Below are 25,782 nucleotides of genomic sequence, written 5' to 3'. Positions count from 1 at the left end.
ATACTTGGTATCATCTTCATAAAGAAACATTATATAAAGGCAATAAAGTATAAAATTAAATTTTCACAGAAAATTCAAGAACAGATGATTTGCATTTTAAATTATATGATTGTAGCTTAGAATTGTTAGTTTTGGTGTCATACTTAATTTGGTAATTCCCTTAAGAGAAAGTTCATATATTTGAAGGAGGAAAGGAGTAGAGGGAAGAGATAAATACAGTACTTTTGGGTTCTATTAATTTCAGAACCCAAATGGTTCTATATAAATGGTTCTATCTATTACTGTGTTCACCACACTGGAATATGCTTCCAGTGTGGTGAAAATAAATGGAGTTTAAGGAAGTGCAAGTGTGAGGGCAAACCTTTCTTTTAATGGGTTCAGTTTACAATTCATGAGCCCTTCCTAGCTGCGTGTTGGTGGAGCTAAAGATGTGGGTTGGGGTTGGGGTGGGCGGTGTGGCGGTTCCGAGAGTAGACAGAGATGCAGGAGATGTAAACCCTCTCCTCGAGGGGCTCAGAATTCAGATGGAGCGTCACTTCCACAAACATGTACTGTGAAATGTGACGATAGCACTAACAGATTTATATACACTCACAGAATTTATTTAGGCAGTTTGATTCTTTTTATAAAAATGTTCTCATTTTAAAGACCTTAAAATCTGGGTTTTTGCATTAGTGAAAGATGCTGATTTCCTACTGAATTCACTGATAAGACCTGTATTGTGCTAGGTGAGCAAAGTCCCAACGTGTCACTGATGCAGAGAATGTCTGACATGCTGTCGAGGTGGTTTGAAGAAGCAAGCGAGGTCGCACAGAGCAACGGGGGACGGGGACGGTCTCGGCCACGAGGTAGTCTTTCCTGCGACGGCTGGAAGCCAGCGAAGACGGTTTCGTTGATGTCGTTCAGTTTGTACGCTTGTCTCTGTAGTAGTCATGGGTTCTTAACTATATTGTGCCAAGCTGTAGAGGACCGAGGGTATTGGCTATAATTTGTCCTTCACATACCAGGAGATCTTGCCTTTATTCTTTGCTTTTCTCAAACAAAGTAAGAAATTCTGGTATTTCCTTTCTGTATTGCATTTTTGTATGCATTCTGAGAGTGGAAATACATAAAACTCTGTAGGTGAGAAGTTTTATACAATGGAATAGTTTCTTTCTTATCTTACTTAAGCATTGGTTATTAGTTGCTGTTTCTAGTTGTTAGCTGACCTGTTTTCATATCTTGGTTCACTACTTTGTAGCTTTGGGGTCTTGGGCATGTTACTTATCTCTGTCAAAAATGAGGAGTGTAAAAGTTAATTCCCTATTGTCTTAAAAACCCAAAATTTTAAAATTAAATAGAATTTTTCCATAAATCATTCTTATTAACTCCTCATTTCAGTTAACTTTATAAAAAAATTCCTTGACTGTGGATTTGCCTAAGAGTTATTGAATTTCTGGTTAAATTTAAAACAAGAAACAATTAAGTCATGGTAATTAAAAGAGAAAACTTTATATTCTCTGGTAGTTGCATCTTGTGAGACATGAGTTGGGTTAGTCCGTTCCATCTTTCTTTTAGTAACATCTAGACTTGAGGAGAAATGGTAATTGTTTACGGACTATTCCTAATTATTCCTTTGCAGATAGCACGAAGCCTAGCATAAGGCATAGACACTCAAGCCTTTTTAAATCATGGCTGCATCATGTTAGTTTAGTGGCTAACACATTATTGCTAATGAAGCAGGAATCAGGAACTTAATCCGATTTATTCTGACCCATTTGTAACTTTACTCTTCCCAATAAAATTTTTCTTAAATATTTAGCAAAGAAGACATTATGTTGTAGAATGGAAACATATCAATAAAGTTCATTCTCCTGGGCCCCAGGGTGGCTCAGTTGGTTTAGCGTCTGACTCTTGATATCGGCTCAGGTCATGGTCCTCAGGGTCATGAGACTGAGCCCTGTGTAGGGCTCTGCTTGGCGTGGAGCCTGCTGGAGATTCTTTGTCGGCCCTCCCGCCTCCAGTGTTGTGCACGCTCTCTTCTTCTGGAATAAGTAAATAAACAAACAAATAAAATCCATTCTCCTATTAGCCAGTCATTAAATTAGAAACATCATCTTCAAATTAAAGGGACTAGATGTTATTTGTAGGCATTTCACAACCGGTTATTTAGCTTTGTCTAAATAAAGGTACCGTATTGATCTTGAAAGACTGATTATTTTATTTTTTATTATTTATTTATTTTTAAAGGATTTTATTTATTTATTTGTCAGACAGAGATCACAAGCAGGTAGAGAGGCAGGCAGAGAGAGAGGAGGGGAAGCAGGCTCTCTGCTGAGCAGAGAGTCCGATGTGGGGCTCGATCCCAGGACCCTGGGATCATGACCTGAGCTGAAGGCAGAGGCTTTAACCCACTGAGCCACCCAGGCGCCCCGAAAGACTGATTATTTTAACAAAAATGTTCTGTACATAGATTTTATCTCTTGATTAGCCTGTTTGGTCAAAGGATCAAACCATCCCTGGGTGCTTTTGATACCCTGGAATTACGTGTTTCTGCGTGTGTACATGCATGAACTTCTCATGAACTTCTTGAATATATCTCCTGCGAGTAACTGGCTTTGGAAAGCAGTTAGTATTTGAATTTGCACTAACGTGTGTGTTTTGAAGGTGGAACGAGCCAGTCAGATGTGTCTGCTCTTCCTACGGCCCCGTCAAGTGCTGGTTTGGAAGTGGGGGAAAGTGCAATGGAAGTAGACCCTTCGGCTGGACAGTCTCTTGAGCCTTCCACATCCCCTGCAGCGTCCGCGCAGGCTCACCCGACGCCCTCCTCTACAGAAAGCCCTCCTCCTGCTTCCTCACTGTCTTCCCCAGACCGTGAACACAGGCAGCCTGCGGAGGCGTCTGGACGCCATACGCATCATCAGTCTGGTGAGGACGCGCTCTTTCCGTGGGCTTCGCCTGATGATTTCTGACAGTGAATACCTCTTTGTGGGCTGGTTTGAAAGATACTAAATCACACGAACTTGTTCTTGCCGGAATAAATCAGAATGACACGTACTATGCCGTGAACGTGTAACTTAAAGACAAACTTCAGGTGTGCCTAACTTGCATGAATTTAACAAATACCAGAATCTTCAGTTTACCTAAGACAAATCTTTAAAAAATATAGGTACCAGCAGATAGTGTTTTGACATAGCTTCATGCATTTGACTTAAAGATTACTTTTATAAGTCATTATAGATGAAGATGTTGTATCTCTGTTATCAGTTCCTCTCTTTATAGTTTTTATTTTTCTTCACATCATGAAATACGTTAAATACATTCCTTGTGGTACATTTGATAACATGTCGATAACGTATACAATTTACCAAAAGATTTATTTCTCCTGTATTTACATGAAAAATTATTTTAACAAGTCCTTGTCTTCTTGGAACTTGTTATTAGTGAAAAAAAAAACAACTCCTAAATTCTGTTAAAATACTATTGTCCTCTCCATATTAAAACTCCTCATGTTCCAGCTCCCCCCTTCCCCAACTATGGAATGTACTAGTATTTGTAACAGTAATTTTCAGCGATATGACTATAATTTACTTGGCATTTTAACTGTGTACATGTAATTATAATAACCACTAAGAGTTTTTTCATACTTTTCTTTGAGTTCTTCTAAAGAGGCATTTTACTTGACATATAATAAAAAATATTAGCAACTAGAGATGCAGCTGGCCTAAGTTAGAACCTATAAAAATTCCTAACAGTGTGACTGCCAAGCTGTCACTTCATTCTTCTCTGAAATCTGATACCAGATCACCAAATACAGGGTGCTGTATATTAGGCATTCTTTCATCGTATATTCCATTTTTGGTGATTCGTTTCAGTTTCTATGGGAATAGAAGCCAGAGTCAATTATGTAACTATTAAGACTTGTGCACAATTTACCTATAATAGCTAAATCTGAGCTTTAAAGTCAGGTTTTCCACTGTCTAGTTGACATAGTGTTTCAGGTTATGAGAAAGTAAGATATTTTGGAGTGTTTGGGAAATAATGACAGAATCAGTCAAAAGTTTGCTTGTCAAAGTGGGTAAAATTGGTAAAAAAAAATTTTTTTTTTTTTAAGTAATAGCATTCTTAGAAATATTCTTAAAGATTCTGGTCAATTATAAGTTATTAGGAAAACTTGGCAAGAAGATTCCCTAGCTTATATTCACGTTCCACTGAGCCTTAACTGGTTCTTGTTGTTTCTAAACATGTTTCTGAGTAAAGTACTTAGTTTGGAGTTTCATTTTAATTTTTTGGTGCATATATTTCACACAATAAATAACTGCATTTCAAATTGCTAAATCCCTTTCAGTATTTAATGTAAGTATTAGTACTTTGAATCATCAAAATGGAGAAAAATGATGATGATCATGTAATCATTGTGTTGATCATTACTTGGCAACCTTTGCCTATAATTTTTTTAAAGAAGTAAGGAAACATTTTTAACTGGTCTCGACCAGTTGAAAGACTTTTGGTTGACTGCACTATGGAAAATCAGAATACTTCCATATTAGGAATATAGAGTCAGTATTAAAATAATTTTTTTTAAAGATTTTATTTATCTATTTGACAGAGATCACAAGTAGGCAGAGTCAGGCAGAGAGAGAAGAGGAAGTAGGCTTCCCGCTGAGCAGAGAGCCTGATGTGGGGCTCAATCCCAGGACCCTGAGATCATGACCTGAGCCGAAGGCAGAAGCTTTAACCCACTGAGCCACCCAGGCGCCCCGAAGAAAATAATTTGATGTTAGATGTAATATCTAAAGATTATGCCTGGAATTGTTTTGACAACAAGCTTTCATTATCCCAGAGTACAGCATTTTAACAATAAGGACTTAAAGAGTTTTTTCTGTTTTTTTTTTTTTTTTCCCAATCTCTTCTGCACTTCTGGGTTCAGATAGGTTGATGGGTACTAGGAATTATCCATGTGGTAAGGGGGAGTGTCATCTTAGAGCCATGATTTTTACTGTTAACATAACTCATTTTACTGTGCTTTTAGTTTGTTGTGTTTTGCATATATTTTGTTTTTTACACTTTGAAGCTTTGTGACAACCCCGCATCGAGCTAGTCTGTTGGCACTATTTTTCCAACAGTATTTGCTCGCTTCACGTCTGTGTCACATTTTGGTAATTCTAACACTATTTCAGGCCTTTTCGTTACTATTGTATTTGTTATGGTGATCTGTGATCAGTGATGTTTGATGTTACTCCTGTCGTTGATTTGGGGCCTCACAGACATCCCCTGCGTAAGACAGCGAACTTGTTCTGTTAACGTGTGTGTGTTCTGACGCTCTGCTGAACAGCTGTTGCTCTCTGTCCCTCTCCGTGGGCATCCCTGTTCCCTGAGATACAGCAGTATTGAAGTTAGGCCAGTTAGTAACTCTGAAATGGCCTCCTAGTGTTCACGTGAAAGGAAAAGTCTCACTTCTCTTTAAATAAAAAACTAAAAATGACAGAGCTCGTTAGGAAGGCATGCGGAAAGCCTGGACCGGCAGAAAGCTAGGCCTCTTGTGCCAAACAGCTAGTCAAGTGTGAATGCAGAGGAAGAGTTCTTGCAAGAAATCGAACGTGCTGTCCTAGTGAACACCTGAACGATAAGTGACCTGGAGAGAGTTTTAGTGATCTGGATAGAAGATCAGGCAGCCACAGTGTTCCCTTAAGCCAAAGCCTAATCCAGAGCAAGGCCCCGCGCTCTCTTCAACTCTGCGAAGGCTCAGAGAGATTCGGAAGCTTCAGGAGAAAAGTCTGAAGCCAGCATTCCCCATTCTGAAAATCCTAGGTGCCTTAAGAGTTATGCTAAATCTACTCTGCCTGGGCTCTAGAAATGGAACCACAAAGCCTGGATGACAACACGTCTGTTTACAACATGGTTTGCTGGATATTAAGTCCTCTGTTAAGACCTACTGCTCAGGAAAAAAGACTCCTTTCAAAAATATTCCTGCTCATTCATGGTGTATCTGGTTACCCAAGAGCTCTGATGGAGATGTCCAAGATTAATGTTTTTATGCCTGCTAACATAACATCCATTTTGCAGCCCTCGGGTCAAAGAGTCATTTTGACTTTCAAACCTTCTTATTTTAGATATACCTTTTGTAAGGCCACAGCTGTCATAGATAGTGATTCCTTTGATGGATCTGGGAGAGTGAATTGAAAACCTTCTGGAAAGGATTCCCCATTCTAGATGTCATTAAGAATATTCATGAGTCAGGACACCTGGGTGACTCAGTCGGTTAAGTGTCTGACTGTTGATCTCAGATCAGGTCTTGATCTCAGGGTTGTGAGTGCAAGCCCTACCTTGGGCCCCACACTGGGCATGGAGCCGACTTAAAAAAAAGAATATTCATGATTCATGGGCAGAGGTCAAAATATCAACGTGAATAGAACTTTGGAAGAAGTCAGTTCCAACCCACATGGATGACTTTGAGGGATGCAAGACTTCAGCAGAGGAAGTAACGGCGGATGGGATGGACATAGCAGGAGAACCAGCAGGGGGAAGTGAAGCCTGAAGATGGGACCATCTCAGGGTCAGACTTGAACAAGATGAGTCGTCTCGTACGGATGAGTCTGCTTCTGGTGAAGATGCTGTAAACAGCGTCGAAATGACAACAGAGGATGTAGGATGTTACATGGTTGATGAAGCAGCGTCAGGTTTTGAGAGGATAGACTCCAATTTTGAAAGTTCTGCTATGAATAAAATGGTATAAAATAATGTCACATGCCATGGAGAAATTGTTAGTGAAAGAGTCCGTTGAAGCCACAGCCATCCCACTTTCAGTAGCCGGATCAGTCAGCAGCCAGAAACTTCAAGGCAAGACTCTCCACCAGCAGAAAAGGTTGTGACTCACTGAAAGACCAATGATGTTTACCTTTATTTTTTTAGCAGCAAAGTATTTTTAAATTAAGGCATGTATGTTAGCATTTTAGATAGCAGACAATTGCACTTAATAGACTACAGAATAGTGTAGGTGTAACTTTTATATGCACAAGGAAACCAAAAAATTCATCTGACTGGCCTTATTGGATATTCACTTTATTGTGGTGCTGTGGGACCAAACTCGCTGAATCTTGGAGGTGTGTCTCTGTTGCCTTGCATAGAGATAGAATGAAAAAGTATACTTCTTGCCTTGCTGTGGATTCCTCTTTATGTAAATATTTCCTTTATGTTCCTTGTATTTCCTCTGTCACTTTTGCTGGGGTGAAGGAAAGGGATGACGGGAATGTGAAAACTTGCCTGGCAAAATCCCCCTGTGAACCAAGTTATTTGCCTTCTCTTAGCCCACAACCGCGTCGTGAAGGAAGTCACAAGCACACAGCTCGCTGGTTGTTCAACGCCGTGTCAGAGCAGTCTTTCAGCATTGTTGCCCAACAACTAGACGAAGCGTTCAACACCCTCTTGTCTCTCAGACTCTGTCACTCTCCTTTACCTCATCCTACCCTCGGCTGATAACCTTCACATATGCAGTTTGTTGGGGGGAAAGCGCTCACTTTCCTACTTTTGAATCCCCTGACATTCTCGTATCCATGATAGAAACAGACACATTTGGGGAGAAGTTATGTCTGCTCTTGTCAAAGGCGAGCCATCCCTTTCCAGATTCTCAGCGTTGCTTCTTGCGTCATTAGCATTGCCTTTTCTATGGTATTGGTCCTTTCCCACCTTAAACATGCTCTGTTATTACCTGTTTTCTTAAAAAAAATTCTTCCCTTGGGATGCTTGGATGGCTCAGTCAGTTAAGTGTTTGCCTACAGCTCAGATCGTGATCCCAGGGTCTTGGCAATGAGTCCTGCATCGGGCTCCCTGCTCAGTGAGTAGCCTGCTTCTCCTTCTCCCTCTGCTGCTGCTCCTGCTTGTGCTCACCCTCCCCTCTCCCTCCCTTCCCTCTCTCCCTCTGACAAATAAATGAAATCTTTAAAAAAAAAAACAAAAACTTAAGTACTGTACCCACACTCTCCCCCAGCCTGTGTCTTTGCTCCTTTCATAATCAGTCTTCACAAGAGGTGCTCACATACTGTCTCCATTTTCTTACCACCTTCCATCTGTTTGTCCGCCGACTTCTGTTCTGCCTTTCAGCTCTGTTTCCACTGAAGCTTTTGGTCAAAGTCACCAGTGACTTCTGTTAGTGTCTTGCTAGATTTTTTCATCCATCTGCATTTAGCATCGTCCGACATTGCTTTCTGGAAACACTTTCCTTTCTTGGCATCTGTGGTACCACGTTTCCTTTTATTCTTATTACCACCCCTAGCTGGTTTTCAGTAACCACTGTTGATAGTTCTTGTTCTATCTACTTCTGAATGTTTTAGCAGGATTCCTTAGTCTGCACTCTCTCCTCTGTTCTGGCTCCCTGGGGGGCTGCATCAGTTCCCGTAGCTGTTACTAGCCCCTCTAAGGTGAAGATTTCCAGATGGACGTCCGCAGTCCCCTCTTCCGCTTTGACTTGCAGACTTCCATGTCCACCTGCTCGTCTGACTCTTCATTTTGGATATCTTGAGCTTAACATGTCTAAACTAAAACTTAATTTAGCCTCAGATCCTTCCCATCTGGTAAATTCTTCCATCTTGGCTGCTTTATATTTCAGTAGATGTAAAACCACCTGCAGCATTTGTTTATTTTAACAGCCTGTGTGTCATTTTTGATTCCTTGCTTTCCTTCATGTCCGGTGCTCAGTCCATCAGCAAGTCCTGTTGGTTCTGCGTCGGAAACAAACTCTTCTTCCAATCCCACCCTCATTTGTTGTCTGCTAATTGACCTCCTTGCGTTTTCTCTTCTCGCTCCCTAGTCTTTCATTCTCCGTGTGGCAGCCAGGTGAGTATTTTACGCTGTTAGATCAGATTACGTAACTTTGCTGTTTAAAACCCCGCAAAGACTTCTAATTGCATTTAGGAGCAGAACCGCAAAAAAAATTGAAATTTTTTACTGTGGATCTCCAAGAACCTATGTGGCCTGGGTTTTGCCCACCTCTCAAACCTCACTTCGTAGCACTTTCTTAGTTCCCAGTGAGCGTTAATGCTGTACCTGCAGTAGTTTTCCTTTACTTCCTTGAATGTGCCAAGTTCTCTTCTGCCTCTTTGTTTCTGATTCTGAGCCTTTGCACGTACTGTTCTCTGTACCTGAGAAGCTCTTCCCCTGGCTTATCGCAGCCGACTCCTTTTTCCTTGTGTCTCAGGTCAGATGTCCTCACTACCCTAGCCAGACTCCTTTACTACAATGTTACTCTCTTTTATTAGCCCCGTTTACTTCCTGGAAAGCACTTATTAAAATATGTAATTATTTGGGGGTGCCTGGCTAGGTAGTTGGTGCGGCATGCAACTGTTGATCTTGGGATTGTGAGTTTGAGCCCTATGTTGGGCGTAGAAATTACTAAAAAGATAAAAAGGAAGAAAATTTTAATTATTTTGTTCATTTTGCATTGATTTAGGACTTCCTCTTTTTAGAATGGTCTTATTTTAATCTAGATAAAAGAATATGATTAGAGAAGGTGGTTTCTTTGGCTTGAATGCGGTTATCAGCACATACAAAATTCACTTTGGAGTCTCACCTTGAGAAATGAGTCACCTGAGGGATCCATGTGTTTTTAATTAAATAGACCACTCAGACCAGGTGAATTTAGTTTCTTTAACATAGTATCTGATATGGCTTCTCTGCGAATTCCTGCCTGTTTACAAATAATTGTCCAGATTTACAATTATGTAGGTCTATTCAGAATCTTTATAGCTAAATTGAGCTCTGTAGAAAAATTGTTGGGAACTAAGAACTCTGTTGTACAGCACAGCAAAGCAAAACTTTCAAAGCCCAAATATCCAGATTACAGGTTCCTTAAAGGGCGCCAGGGTCTATTCAGTCTAGGTAGAGGCGATGCATAGATTAGAAACAAGCGGAAATATTGGGTTAATGGTAACTTTGGGGAGACCAAAGAAGAGACCAGAGGAACTTGGAAATCAGTAAAGGAGTGACAGTTCTAAGAGAAAAATGCATAAGGATCACCTGGGCAAGAAGCAAATTGGGACTGGAGGACATATCCACAGCAGGCAGATAAAGATCACCAATTTAGATACAGAAATAATCCAGTCTCCAGGACATAACACCTGTTTTGGAGAGGGAGGGCATGAGGTTAGAGCCAAGTGGACCTTTGTCAGGTCAACTAGAGTTTCTTGTTCTCTTTTGGTGGGAGTTGACTCATTAGGGACATTAGCCTGGAGTCTTTGAGAAGTCAACAAGAATAGTGTAGGTTGTTTCAGGAGACGGAAGTACAGATTTCCTTTTAGGAATTCCTGATACTCCTCAACATTGTTGAGGGTTTTTTGTTTGTTTTTAAAATTTAACCCAAAGTATTCATAGATTCTCTTTCCATTTTGGTTCATGTTAATATCAACAAACACTAATCCTCAATGCATTTATTCACATTATAAATTGTACATTTTTTAAAGGATGTAATGTGTGTGTATCTTACCTGCCTGTAATGTTTCTGACTGCTAGCAATACTGTTGTTCAGTCCGATTGTTGAGTTTGCTTATTCTGGTTGGACCTTGCAGTGCTGGCCTTCCTGGTTAGCTGTGTGGTGACTTCTTTCCATAGCCTCATTTTTTGTTCTAACCCAGGGGAGAAAAAGCCACATGCAACCAGCCTTAAAAGTAAACAAACAAATTGTTCTTTAAAAATGCTGGAAGTGCTAAATAAATAGTTCGTGACATTATCGTCATTGAATCTTGGTTTTCCAAGTTAAAGAGCACGCTGCTTACCCTTAGAGCCTGCTGCAGCACCTAGTGGTTCTGGGTGGAGAGTCTCTATTCCCTTAAAGCATTTGGCAACATAAGAGAGAGGGTTTGAAACAGCAATAAAGTCAAGTGATTTTTCTATAATTTTTCTGTTTTCTTAGCAAAACATGACATGTGTAAAATAAACTTTGTGGGTGCATAATAATTATTTATTTTCTATTGCTAGAAGCATTGCTGTTATGCATGCTGTCAGGAAATAAGGTGTGTGTATATCCCTGAAAAGAAGGCGCCGGGCCGCGGAGGATCAGGATGTATTTAGTCAGTGAGTACTGTTCTTGGCACGGGAGAGCTTTCTAGGAGGAGCTGGCATTGAGAGACTATGATAGCACTTGAGCTGTTTGCTAAATCTTAACTGCCAGTTGACTGACAGAATAAAATTCTTTATAAGTAGAGGTCATGGTAACAAGATGTTACTGTCTCTTATGTGATTGATTCGTGAAACAAACAGATTTGCACCTTATGACCTACGTAAACGAGGCTCAACATTGTTTGACAGTTGGTGTCATTTCCTTCTGGTGTCACTGAGAGACACAAAATTCCTAGTACCTTCACCATCAAATCAGCAACTGTTGAATCTCTGCCTTGCCTTTGGTTAGAATGGATCAACTTTTTGTTTAAAACCAGTCTCTTGGGACACCTGGGTGGCTCAGTTGTTAAGCGGCTGCCTTTGGCTCAGTCATGATCCCAGGGTCCTGGGATCGAGTCCCACATTGGGCTCCCTGCTCTGCGGAGAACCTGCTTTTCCCTCTCCCTCTGCCTGCCGCTCTGCCTACTTGTGCTCTCTATCTCTCTGTCAAATAAATAAATAAAATCTTTAAAAACAAAACAAAACACCATCTCGGGGCACCTGGGTGGCTCAGTCATTAAGCGTCTGCCTTTGGCTCAGGTCATGATCTCAAGGTCCTAGGATCGTGTCCCGCATCGGGCTCCCTGCTCTACGGGAAGCCTGTTCTCCCTCACCCACTCCCCCTGCTTGTGTTCCCTCTCTCACTGTATCACTTTCTGTCCAAAAAAAAAAAAAAAATCTTATAAATAAATAAAACCAATCCCTCCTCTTACCCACTATAGCTTGTCTCTTTTGGTCTCCCCAAGGACATCATTCCTGCTTGTTCACTTCTTTTCATGCATCATCTTTTTTCCTTCCCTCAATTAAACATCGTCCACTAGCAGACAAACAGATAAACCTCCTGTAACTCTTTACTTCCCCACCAACAATCATCAGTTTCTCTGTTCCATTAGCAGCAGGTCTTCTGGAGAGAGCATATATACTTTATGTGTCTACTTTATTACCTTCTCTTTCTCTGGAACCTGTTCCAGTCTGGGTTTGGCCCCTGCGATTTCTGCAGAAACAGCTCTTGCCAAGGTCATCAGGGACTTTGAAGGTGCAACAGCCAGTGATTAGTTGTCAGTGTCTTGTTCACTGTATCCGCGGCATTCAACGCAGCTGCTCCCCCCACCCTTCCTGACCTGCTTCTGTCCCAGCCCCCAGGTTGTGCTTGCTCAGTCCTCCAGCCTTCTCCTGGCTTCTCCTCCTCACTGAGATTTCTCTTCCTGGTAAACACGAGCACTCCAGAGTCCAGGTTTTAGACGTCTGCGTTATCGCTTACACTCTAGGTGGCTTCAGGTAACATCACCAGCGACCCCCAGTCTACACTGTTACGTTCAGTCCCTGTTCAGGGTCTCCACTGGGATATCTGTTGCTTCTCCTCTTTCCTCTGCTACTGCTTGTTCCCCCTCTTTTCCCTGTCACAGTGAGTGGCGGCTCTTAGTTTCTTGTTATGTCGCCAAAAACTCTGGGACCATGCTACATCTCACCTCTCAGCAAACTCTTCTGCCATCACCTCTAAGGTCTAGCCCACCCCCAGACACGCTTCCTCCTCCGAGCATTTGCACACGCTCTTCTTTCCACCTGGAGCACTCCCTCCAGACACCCGCGTGGTCGACTCCCTCATTCCTTAAGGTCTTTGTCCAAAAATCCCCTGGGAGAGAAGCCTTCTTTACTGACCACACAGAAAACAGCAACCCATCCTCCACGACCTCTGTCCCCTTCCCCTTATCCTGTTCAGTTTGCTTCACACCAATTGTCCCTGTTTGACACCAACACATAAATGTATATTACATATGTGTGTGTGTGTGTGTGTGTGTGTGTTCACTGCTGTCTTTCTTCCTTTCTGAACGTAATCTCCACATGAGTAGGGACTGGTTTGTTCAATGTTTTATTTCTCCCCAGAGCCAAAAACAGTACCTCAGAGATAGTAGGTACTCCAGTGTACCTGCAGAATTCTGCGTGACATTCCCACTTTTATCTATGACCGTTGCGCTAAGAAGATGTTAAGGATTATGTAAATAATTTTAGCTTAAAAAAAGTAAATGACATTTCCAATATAAAGAGAAATATTTTAGCTGAAAAAAATGTGTAATTTTGACTTTTAAAGAATTCTTCATTAATGAATTCCAAGAATTGTTTACAAATACATAACTTTTTCATGATTTTAATTGAATTTTTAATTATATGGTTGAAGTTAATAATTTGTATATAGATTAGATAACTGATATTTTTCAATTTTTCTTGGTATCATTTTGTTACAAAAAGATGAAATTAGTGAAGAAAGGAATATTCATTTGAAAACGTTTCGTTTATGGAAGACTTTATTTTCACTCTATTTACTTACTTCACTACTCTTAGAGAACTATGTGTGTGTGATTCGTTATAGTTAATCAAGCATTAGAATAGGTCAGTGTGTGTAGTTCATCTCCTAACTAAAGGTCACTCATTTTTTGTAAGTAATTTGTTTCCTCCATGAGACATGTATTTTGTTGATATTCTTCTCTCTTTAACGTACAAGCAGATTCTTCCTAGTTTCTATTTCACTGCTGTCTTTTCACCTTTCTTTTCCTGCCTGCGTCAGAATCCTTGCGGGGGCCTGAGATAGCTCTGCTCCGCAAGCGCCTGCAACAGCTGAGGCTTAAGAGGGCTGAGCAGCAGAGGCAGCAAGAAGTGGCTGCGCGTGCCCAGCGGCCTTCCACTTCCGAGCAGTCCTCTTCCGAGGGCTCTTCACAGGACCCGCAGGCTTCAGGTTATTAATGTCAAGTGTCCTCAAGCAGCTGGTGGAGTTGGTGTTTTAACACTGCTACTGTGTAATGAGATGCTTCCCTCCCCTTCTGCAAGGGCTGGTGGCGCTGGCAGCTTGTCCCTGCCTCCCTGTCCTGTGTAGGTGTTCACCATCCCACGGCTGGAGGGACAGGTTTTGGTAGCAGTATTTGCCAGAGAGATGAATCTAAAATTATAAGCCATTATTTTACTCGTAATATTTCTGGGAGGGAGCTGATGTTTATTATTACTTTTATAGCGAATGAGCTACTTCCGAATAATCTACTGAATTCAGAGCCTGCTTTGATATTTTTATTGGAATTTCTTATATGCTGAATTGATGTCTGTGCTTACGGCCCCTGGTTGTTGTTGTTGTTGTTCTTTTGTTGTTCCTGTGGGAATTAACCAGTATTCCTGGGAATGGAGTGTGATACTAGATTTTAGAATTATAGTGTTGTTTGGCCAAACCAGCATGCTGACTCAGTTATCCCCTTCTGTAATTATTTGAAAATCTTCAATATTTGCTTACTTACTCCTTGTATACACAGTCAACTCTCTGATCTATAGGGCAGCAGAAATACCCCCGAGTCTCATGTTCTTGTTTCTGTGCTGTAGAACTCTGATAGACAGGGATGGTCAGCGCCTCTCTCTTTCTTTGAGCATTTTAATGGCCTAGTTCGTTCATGCCAGCGAGCTCCTGTTGCTCAACAAACATTTGTTGACGTAATCAGTGAAAGACACAGCACAAGATAATTTGTCAATTTAATTCTTTCAAGATGGATGTTAGGTACTATACGTCCTATTGTATAGGTACTACATCGTAAATGCTGCAAATCTTTATTTAGGAACTAGAGTGTAGCTGGGTTCTCATACTAATGAGATTATGATAATTTGATGTACTACTTTGTTTCACCACCCTAAGGAGTGATGAGTTAGGGTATTTATTTAATTACTTTGAGAACTCCGATTTAACTACTTGGAATCTGTTTGTATATTGGTAGAACTGAACAGTCCCCACTTTATAAATATCTGTTCCACTAAGTGTTGACAACAGAAGCACATTATATAATATCATGGTGAATGAAACAGATTTAAATAATATAGATATGATGTTTGGAATAAATTCTGGACTTGATTTTTAATTCAGTGTTACATTAATGGAAGGAATATCAGCCCAGGTCTCTGACCATTTTTTTTTTTTCCTATACTTGAAACTAACTGGAGAGTTCGGTTAAATTACAGTCATGACATTTAAGAATAAGACATTTTGCTATGATTTTGTGCTATATACAAAACTGTAGCTTATGTGTTTCAAAGGAAAAAATATGCAACGTAAAAACCAAGTAAGTAGGAAGTTAAAACGCACCTACATATATACCTATTTTTAAAATACTGAAGTTAACAGGTAACAAACCAAGTATTAGAGTGAGCTTGAGTGCAGAATACAAACCTGTCTACATTTGTACATTGTAGACATTAGAAAAATATTTTTAAACTCAGCCTTTCATATCTAGCTTACCAATTTGAATTGAACCAGGTTCTTTTTTTATAGCCAGAAAGCTTTAGAGTGATTATGTGGTCTCTGTGAAGTGAAATGCTATTTTACCAACTCTGAGTATCCTTCTCATTAAATAGTATCTAATTTGGTAATCAGCCTTTTTGTGGCAATCTTTAAAAAGCCAAAGTTCTGTAGACACTTTGCCCCGTTTTGAGGTTGAGAAACGTGTTAACCTTTACTTTGTTTTTAAACAACGTCTTGGGGCCCCTGAGCCTGTCTCCATGGCCAGTAGTAGAGACTTCTAGTGTCAGTCATTGCGTGTAGTTCCCTTCACCTACAAGGTGAAGTGCTCCCTGTGTATCCTATGCTTTTTAACATAGCGTTCCTGTGAGACCCTAGTACGTCTGATCTGTGACGTGTCCTGGGTTCATTTCATAATGCTACTTCTACTCTGTCCTCAATTGTGACAGGAACACTATTTAGTAATTAAATGAGAAAAAGTTAAGTCATACATAGTTTGTTACAAAGAACAACCAATATAATCTATCTAATTTGGCCACTTATGGATATGAGGAACAATGATTAGGCTTAATGCAAAATTTATCTTTTCAGAACACACAAATTATAAAAACACAGAATAGGAATTAAATTTATGAAATTCAACAGGGAGATAGGTTTTATTTGAATAACAAAACATGTTCTTAAACTTAATGAATAAGTACAGTATTGTCTTTGTATTAGGGACATTAATTGATCGACCATAGCTAACTTCTAAATATTTCATTTTTTGAAGTTAGAATATATCATGTTAAAATACTTTTACTAAAAAATAAGTAAATAAATAAAATATTTTTACTTTTTTAAGCTAAAAAACTAAAAATTTTTCCTAGGCTTTAGAAAATACATCATGACTTGTTTCTAGGCTTTCAGTGATTTTTTTTTTTTTTTTTTTAATGATAAAGAGATGAATTTGCCTTCATCAGATTACTGCTCATGTACTAGACTGGTTGAGTTCCTGGCCTATTCCTATGACTAGATGAACTTGGACAGGTCATTTGGCTGCTTTATGTCTCAGTTTCCCAATTATTGTTTTATTTAGATAGTCTGGCCTGCCATGATTTACAGATAGCATAAGGTTGTGGTAGACAATACTGTATAAAATTTTTATACTCCTAAGTAGAGCAGCACACATATAATGTACTGTCTTAATTATGGTATCTTTCACTTGCTACCTCAAAATTACCTCGTATCCCAGCCATATACAGTTGACAGCATATGGAGTTTTGAGTGAGCTGTAAAGACATGCCAGAAACAGCCATGGCAGAGGCAGTTGGCGTAGTGCTGATTTTAAACCCAACTCTTTTTTTCCATTTCAGGTCCCCCAGAAGTCCTGGGTTGCTGGCTCCTGCTCAGAGTGACAGCCCCTGTGGAGTCTGCTCTACTGGCCCGACCACCACAGAGCCACACTGGAGCATGGAGCCAGCCTAGAGAGGGTCAGGTAGGAACTGTTTTTTCACTTTATGGCACGGTTTTGCTGATTGGAAAAGAAGTGATTTTTATACCCCAAAAGGGTATAAAACATTGGTGATTATTTTTTAAAAAGGGCTTTTCAAAACTGAGCCATATTGGAAAAAATCAGCACTTACCCAATCCTGTGCAAGCAGGCTCTATACAACACCCAACTCCCCACTGTCCCCTGACGACAGTCACGCATAGCACATCTCAAGTGGATGCATTCAATCCTGTTTTTAGTGTTTACAGCATTAGTAGTTGGTAAGTCAGGTGTGATGTTGGTCTAGTTCTTTAGTCCTTCCCAACCTTTAATGAGCGCTTGAAACGTGGGAAGCTTCCTGTCATTACTTCTCATTCAGTATCCTGTTTCTGAAGAACAGGCAAGTAATAATAACATTAATTGACCTTTTCCTCGGTGCTAAGTAGTTTACATTAGATCATCTCATTAAATCTTCACCAGAACAGTATGTGGTAGATACTATGATTATCCCCATTTTACAGATGGAGAAACTGAGACATACAGACCTTAAATGGCTTGTCCAGGATTATAGTATAACTGAGTAGAAAAGCCAAAATTGAACCTAGAAGTCTGGCTGACGAGTACTTGTTATTTACCTTTAACCTTTAAGACTATAATTCCTTATTTTGTTTACAATTGAAAAATTGTGATGAGAAAATTCAGAAAATTCTAAAGAGTTTTTTCAAAACCAAAATATAAATTTTTTTTAAACATTCGGAAATTGATCCTGAGACACCTTGAGCTCAGCACTGAGTTTTTGCCTAAAGTTTATCTCTACCTTAAAAATTATGTTAATAATTCTAAACACTTCCAATAACTAGACCAACCATGTTGCATTTTGCAGTAAGTTATCAGTAGACCATATGGTCTGATTTTTACTTTGTAATGGTGCTTTCTGAAAGATCTTTTACAGAGAAATGGAGTAGAGCACGCAGACAGCTGAAGCAGTCAGCATTGAGCTAATTTTACTGTGTTAATATTCGGAAATGTTTCTATAAGTTAGAACTTACAAGTATTGTATTTATGAATATCTTGTGGTATAAAAACATGTTACTTTAGATGTTTATGTGACAGGAAAATAATCCTTCCGAAAACAGTTGCATTGTACCCAAGATTAAAAATAGAATAGAAGCAATGATAGGATTTCTTCTTAAAGATTGGTTTTTCAGGATGGGAGGAACAACAAATGATTCGCCAGATACATACAGTTGTGAGAGGCTGAAAACCAATAAGGAAACCCTTCTTGTTTAATACTATCTTTCTATTTTAACATAAACTTTGTTAATAGTTTGAATCATTAAAGAGATTGAAAATACATAATTTTGAGGCAGTGACAGCATTCTAAATCCTCCATCAATGCATTTTTTAAAGACCTATTCTTTTCTAAACTCTAAGAAGTTAGATAGGATGCACTTCATTTTATAAGATTTGTACATTACATAATACTTACTGAAAATTCAATATTCGTTAAATGAGTCCCTGGTAGGTTGATAGTTTTCTGAGGGCTCTTTATATAAATGAAAACACAGTGAAATGTATAACAAATACAAAGACACAAAAAATATTCATAAGACACTTTCTAGGAGGATTTTCCAATATTTATTTCACTGTGACTCAAGTTTTTGTTATGTTTTTCTTTACTGTAGGGAATATAATTTTGGTTTTCTCTAAAGACCAACTTACGTGTTCTTGAAAAAACAATGGAATGTTGTATCTAACTCTAAAATGGATAAACGAGAAGTTTTATAAGGGAAAGTAAAGCCTGGATAGATTCAGGAACTGATCGATATACTGTCATTCTTTCTTTTTCGTGTGTTGTCCAGATTTGTTAAACTGAATGTTCTGATGAAGAGATAAGTAAGCATAAGTCGGAGCTGTTACCCAGATGATGTACACGCTTTATCAGAATCTAGTAATACAGAAGTCTCTGAGCAGATGGGTTGTATCAGAAGGTAGACGATTTAGAGTTGATAGGAGTGACCCCAAGATTCAGACTTCTAAGTGCTGAAATTGAAGCAATCAGGTGAAATAAAATTGCAGAGAATCCAAGATATATTGAAAAACTTTTCTTAGCCATCAGGTTAAGAACACTCTTAATTCAAAATATTTTGTCTACTTTTGGGGAAATAAAGGCATGATGAATAGAAACTTGTGATTATCCAAAAGTGCAGACTTTCTGTCTTACTAATATTTGCTAAGAACTGGAGCACAGGATATTAGAGACGGGAATTATTCTTACATTTAGGAGAGAGCTGTGCTTATTATCTATATATTCCCTTTTCATATCGCCCTGTTGGGACACTGAAACTCAAGCCAGGACTTGGTAGCCACCTCCTTCTGTTCCCTAATGCCTTGCTTAAGTTACTAGGTCCCCAGGATGACCAGGAAGAAAGGTGAAGCTTAGATCTAAAAATGTCACATAGCTAATTATTGTGAGAACCAGGTTTAGAATCAAAACTCGCTAACCCCAGACGAGTGCTCTTTCCATTTTACCATGCTGCCTTTCTTTATATCAGTGTTTTCCAAACAATAGAACACATTTATAGGACAAATTCTTACACAGAAACTGAGTGTATCAAAAGGATAAAAAATTAAATGTTCTATTTAAAGCCAGGGTGGAAAGCACAAAGCTCAGACCATTAAACCTACTCCTTTTCTCTTTTTCTTTTCCCACCAGGTACCTAAAGAAACCTAAGCCTTCAACAGAGTATAGTTTTAATATGCATAACATATCTTAGAATTTCAAACATTGTCTATATTTCTGTAATGGCAATTACTTCATTGAATTTTTCTCTTATAAGCCGTTTTCTTTGTCTGACATCTTCACTTGAGCTCCTATTTTCAGCTCAAGGTGCAATGACCAATACCTAGCAAAGCGTAGCAAGCATCTCATTTCATGCTTTGAATGCTCAGTCCAGAATGAAAGCCATCCTTAAGGAGCTGGGAAGGGGTTTGAGAAGGGGAAGGAGTCTTCTGATTAGTGAAGGAGATACTCTAGTTTTATTGTATCTGCCTTGACCTATGCTAAACTTGAATTTGATAAAAGGTATATGCATGGAAGTAGAAGACTATTTTCTTAACTCCTTCTCAGCATTGCTAAATGCTTGTGTGGAATAACCTGTCTGAAGCCCACGGCCGTTGACTCACTGCTTGGGAAATACACCACGGTACTGGCTTCTGTTCCCCACCCTTAGACCTTTGTCTTAAGCTTAGAGTTGATCATGACGTTGCTGTGCAGTTTTCTGCTGCTTACTTTTAAGTTGAAATCTCATTTTTGTTTCAGATTCTCCTTCTTCTGTGGTTAACAAACAGCTCGGATCCATGTCACTTGACGAGCAACAGGGTGCGTGCAACAGGAGATGCGCTATGCCCATCCAGCCATAGCTTTATTGCAATGCATAAATCAAGCTCTCTCTCACTTTTTCATAGCATTTCATTTTGATTATGGTCTGGTAGTGGGTATTTTGTGGGCTAAATTACCCTAGGTAGTTTTGGGTACAAAGGTCCTCCTTGGCCTCTACAAATTATCTTCTACGTAAACTAAGTTAATTTCTACCTTTGGCCCCTTATGCCAACTTTAAATTATCTTTTTATAATAATATTGTAATGGATTTAAGCTATATCCATTTTTAAAAATTCTAGGTATCATGAAACTGTGTAGAATTGTGAATATGAGGCTACCATATTACCTAGTGGCTGATTTAGAAAAGGTTATATAATGCAGTAATATTCTCTATTACCAGATCGCTGCCGTAATGATACTTGGTTTTCTGTCTCACTTATCCCGTGGTCAAACTCCTGATAGCTTTAACTGTAAGGAATACTGCTGTGAACTCAGAGATAAGCTTTGGAGCCATCAATCAGAAGGGAAAATAGCTTCCACTCATACTCGCACTTTTTGTAGTAGGAGAGGAATGAGATCAACCTGAAAGCTGTGAACACAGCCTCATGAGATAGACAGGTTATTTATCAGGCTTTATTACTAGAAGAGCAAATAGAGCACAGAAATGGATTGGTAGAGGAGGACAAACTAAACAAATGGGCTTTTAGAATTAGGGCAACAGCTTTATCATTGCCCCTCAGAATTCCCTGGACAATTCTAAATGTGTTGTGATGCAGTGGGTAGAAAAAGTTGATGTTAAGTTATCAAGAATAATTTAAATAATTTCACTTTTCTCTACTTAAAATGACAAATGATTGTTTAATAGACTTTATAAATATTTTTCAAAAAATTAAAAAAAAAAAACTCAGCCCTAAGGCCATAAGCTTTAGTTGGCTGAAAGTTTACACCTGTAGGATGACTCATTTGCTGATAGTATTTGGGAAATTAAATATTGCTGAAGTAGTGGGAAGTAGATCTGATTTTAGCTGTCTTCTTGGACATATTCAGAAACTAATTTTAAAATAAATTCCTTCTGGTCTTAAATTATTCTCTATAGCCCTGAGATGACAAATGTTGCTGGAGGTTTTTCTGTTCTTGAGAACGAATGAATGATGAATGAGTTGGTAAATGAATTTGAGAACTAAGAAATTCAGCATGTTTTATCTATATATATTTATTGTAGAGGTATTAACAGTGATGAATAATTCCCTTGAGGTAAAGTAGAATTATATCATATTGTAATATATTGTACTATTGTTAAAAACTGCTCTCTAGTTAAATAATTATTTTTTAAGGATATATGAATGTAAATAGTATATCACTACCAGAGAGTTTGTAGTAGTTTGTAGTTTGTAGTAGAGTTTGTAGTTGAGTTTGTAGTTCATACTCTGTTCATCACATAGAATAATTTCCTTAGATTACATTGAATCTTTTATTCAGTTTAACTTGGTACTTAATTTACTTATGATATGGGATATGGCAGAAAGAGATGACTAAAGGATAACACTCAGATTTTTGGATCAAGGCCTGGGTGAATGATGATGCCACTTAAGTAGGGTAGACTTGTTTGGAGGCAGAAATCAAGTAGTTCTCTGTTTTTCTGGCATAAACTATGATACGTCTTTTAGTCATATCAGTAGAAATGTTATAGAAAAGGGCAAATCTTGAGCGGGCCTGCCAGAAGCTGCATCATAATCATCAATGAACTGTGTGATAAGTCCTCTGAGTTAGAAATATTTTAAAGAATTAAATCCTGAGGGGGTTTTTTTGTTTTGTTTTGTTTTGTTTTTAACATGCGTTTTTGGTTAACAGGATAACATCTTTTAAATTACTGGGGACTTCTACATCCCAGGCCTATATTACCTAAAAATAACTTTTATAAAAATTAGAGAAAGTGGCCACACTGTCTTTTTCACCTAGACTAAGGGAGCCACCTCTTACCTGGGCTCCTTATATCCACTGGGCCGTACAGCCTGTTCCCCAGCAATAGCCAGAGTGAGCTTTCAAAAACATAAACCTAAACCTGTCCTTCATCTACCTAAACTTTCTAATTGTATCCCCTTGCCCTTCAAAGCAACCTAAACCCATACCTTGGTTTACAGAGCCCTGCAGGACCTCCTGGCCCTTGTCTCCCCAGCCTTATTTCAGGCCACCCTCCCTCACTGACTCCGCTCCTAACAAACAGGTTTGCTTGTAGTCCCTTTGATACTCTGTGCTTCTCTCCCTCTCAGAAGCCGTATATCTGCTATTCCCTCTCCCCAAGTCCTTTTCTCTACAGCAGCTTCTACTCATCAGATCCCAGTTAGAAATCTCTTTCTCAAAAGTAACATGACATTTTAGTTTGAAGTAATTCTCTGCTCTTTTTCTCTTTGTGACCTATTTTCCTTCATTGCGTTTGTCAAAATGTGTGATCATGTATTTAAGGGTTTGTTTGATGCCTATCTTCTCTGAATATTGCTCTCATTCACTATTATACTTAGTGCTGCACTACAGGAGCAAGCAGAGAAACGGATCTAGCTAAGGTGGCAGAAAAGGAAAGAGCAGAGACATTGGCAGGGCTGAAAGAATGCCAAGTCAGGGAAGAGAAAAGTTCAAGGAGGAGCTGGTCAGCAGCGACATGTGAAGCAATGATGTCAGACATGGAAAGGACTGAGAAATGTTTTTGGACTTTGGAAATGTGTGGATTATCCATTGTTGAGGCCTTGCAATTTCATTGGTACGGTGGAGGCAGAAGCCAGAGAGCAGTGGTTAGAGAAGAGAGGTTTTTGTTTAAGAGGTGGAAATACTGGTATGTAGATATCTTCCAATAAGCTCAATTAAGAAAAAAGTTAGAGGACAGGTAATGTCTGGGGGTGGGGGGTACAGTTTCAAAACTGTGCTTTTTTTTTTTTTACATTCTTTTCTTCATTGATTTGTATACATTATTTTAAAAAGACTTTTTAAATACAGGAAAGACTGAACCTACAGTTTTTGTGCATTGTGTTATTTAATTATTATAACATTCGTCTGAATTAGAGGTTGTATAAGAAGAGTAAGAGACAGAAAGATAACCAACCGCTTGCCGAGTGAGTGAAGGAGCTGGGATTCACACTCACATCTGTTAGAGCCAGTAATCGCTCTGCTAAGCCATATCCCCCGAAGCAAGGGTGTGCACAAAACTGAGAATGTTTACCAAATAAGAAAGACTCCCCATCGAAGGAGCTAAAGGTATGGGGGATAGTTGTTGTCCTCAGATAATGCTCTTACTTCAAGTTTTGGTTTTGTCAAGACTCTTGTTCTCCATTTTATCCTGTAGAATGGGAAAAGTACATTTATTGAGTTTTCCTTCTGAATATATTTCTAAGGATTGTTTAACCATATTTTAAATTTCTTATCCATATTTTTAAGAAAAACTTAGATTTCTTTAATTAACAATTCAGGGGTTTTTTTTGTTTGTTTGTTTGTTTTTTACCATTTTGTCAAATTTGACTATTTGACCATGTTCGTCTCACAAGGTCTCCAGTACTTGGACATGTTGTTCCATTTCCCGTAGTAGTTCATGGGTTTCTTTATTGGGGATAAAAATGTTACTGATCAAAATTTAAAAATTGGGGCACCTGGCTGGCTCAGTCAGTAGAGCACATGACTTCTTGATCTCAGGGTTGTAAGTTAGAGTCCCACATTGGGTGTAGAAATTACTTAAAAATAAAATCTTTTAAAAAAAGAGGGTTTGTTTTTTTTCATTGTAATTGACTTCCTCACTGAAAAATTTGCTTTCTTTCACTGTTTACATACATGTTATTGAATTGGTTGATTGCAGTGACTGTTTAGTTTGTTTTCCTTTTCTTTTTTTAATAGATTTTATTTATTTATTTATTTATTTGACAGACAGAGATCACAAGCAGGCAGAGAGGCAGGCAGAGAGAGGGGGAAGCAGGCTTCCCACTGAGCAGAGAGCCCGAAGCGGGGCTTGATCCCAGGACCCAGGGATCATGATCTGAGCCAAAGGCAGAGGCTTAACCCACTCAGCCACCCAGGCGCTCCTGTCTTATATTTTTGACAAAAGCACTACATTTGATAAATAGACGTACATTGAGTCTGACCCTTCAGAGTCATAGTGAAAGCTGCCTGGTTCATTTCTTTTATCAAAATACTTTTTAAAGAAAGAAACTGTCAAGGAAATAAGTGCACAACATGCACATTGTTTTTATTCTGTTGTAAAATACAATATTCTGCAAACATAGGGCTTTGCACACGTACATTGTCAGCCTTTCTGTGCTGATTAGAAGCTCCTTGTGAGTGAGCACAACGATCTGTGTCCCACGTTTTGTTTAGCTTGAACAGTGTTTCAATGAGTGATTCTGGTGTTTCTTTTTATTCAGATCTCTATGTTGTGCCTACTGCATTATAAGAGAAATAATCCTCTTTTGGCATATATTTCTCGTGCCCACTTATATTATGAAAACATAATATAAAACATTTTTTTCTGTTAAAAATAATTAGGTCAGCAATTTTCCCCTATTAAAACAAAACAAAACAAAAAAACCTATGCCCTTAACTTTAAATTTTTGACAGCATATAAGAAAATCGTTTTGCCTGAGTTTTATTTTTTATTTTATTTATTTTTGCCTGAGTTTTAAATTTTGGCCATGACTAAAGCAAGTTGCTCTCTATTCATTACAGGGATAATCACTAAGTGGAAGTTGATAAAGCTGTTACATTTCAAACTTACACCTGCGGGCAGTTGTGTATCTGTCAGACACTCTATAAATTTGTACCTTAGAAATAGAAGTGTTACCTCTCCATTGTATATATTGTACAAAACAGGCTTCTTTTGATATTGATACAATGTTAAGTTAGAGAATGAAGCTTGTGGATTACCAGGATCCAGTGAATCAGCTCTTACTAACTCTGCTAGGGTCAATGGGAAATGGGACCTTGAACCTATCAGATACTAAGTATGCATCCCTCTAAGGTGACCAAATTAAAATTTCATTTTAGTAATACCTTGACAGTACTACCTCGAGTAATATTTTAGATCACCATTAAGTGTACTTTGACAATTTTAATTTTTATTAAATAAATATCTAACTATTGAAGCCTGTTCTTTTAACGGGAAGTATAAATTCACTATTCCTCACACTGGAATATATCTGTAAAAACTGTATCTTAAGTTCTAGAGAAAAAAATAAGTTAGTGAAGTTAGACTTCATTCTTGATTTTTTTTATATTATTTAAAACTAATTATCACTTCATTGCTTAGAATGGAGCAGCTAGTCCTCCTTTCCCCAGCTACCAAGTCTACATTCTTCCCATTAGTGATATATTTGATCTTTTGGAGGTTAAACCCTATTTCATTTCTATGGCTTATGTTCACTTGTTCACTCTCATTCTAGCCAAATCAGTATCTGTATATATATCCAGTTAAATTGTTTTCTAACTCTGAATTGTGTGTGATACAAATAACTGGCTTTTACTGAGTTTTTGGTGTGTAGCTGGCATTGTGTTAAAAATTTTACA

The 25,782-nt window shown here is 38.7% G+C and overlaps 1 protein-coding gene across 7 annotated transcripts in view; it reads left to right on the top strand.

Annotated features, from left to right (window-relative positions):
- The window catches only part of DCAF6 (DDB1 and CUL4 associated factor 6), a 143,632-nt gene that overhangs the window by 73,958 nt on the left and 43,892 nt on the right, over window positions 1-25,782 (top strand). For 3 of the 7 annotated variants that reach the window (XM_032863047.1, XM_032863045.1, XM_032863048.1), the window contains exons 9-12: window positions 729-848; window positions 2,647-2,907; window positions 13,691-13,858; window positions 20,185-20,244. In XM_032863047.1, the coding sequence (XP_032718938.1) occupies window positions 729-848; window positions 2,647-2,907; window positions 13,691-13,858; window positions 20,185-20,244 (609 nt within the window). The remainder of the gene's footprint in view (window positions 1-728; window positions 849-2,646; window positions 2,908-13,690; window positions 13,859-20,184; window positions 20,245-25,782) is intronic. The other 4 variants (XM_032863049.1, XM_032863050.1, XM_032863051.1 and 1 more) reach the window with 2 other exon arrangements.

This window comes from Lontra canadensis, unplaced genomic scaffold (genome assembly GCF_010015895.1).
Source record: "Lontra canadensis isolate GAN:19392208 unplaced genomic scaffold, GSC_riverotter_1.0 scaffold24, whole genome shotgun sequence".
Classification (NCBI taxonomy): domain Eukaryota; kingdom Metazoa; phylum Chordata; class Mammalia; order Carnivora; family Mustelidae; genus Lontra; species Lontra canadensis.
The sequence above is the reverse complement of the archived record's forward strand: the minus strand, read 5'-3'. Positions and strand labels throughout refer to the sequence as shown.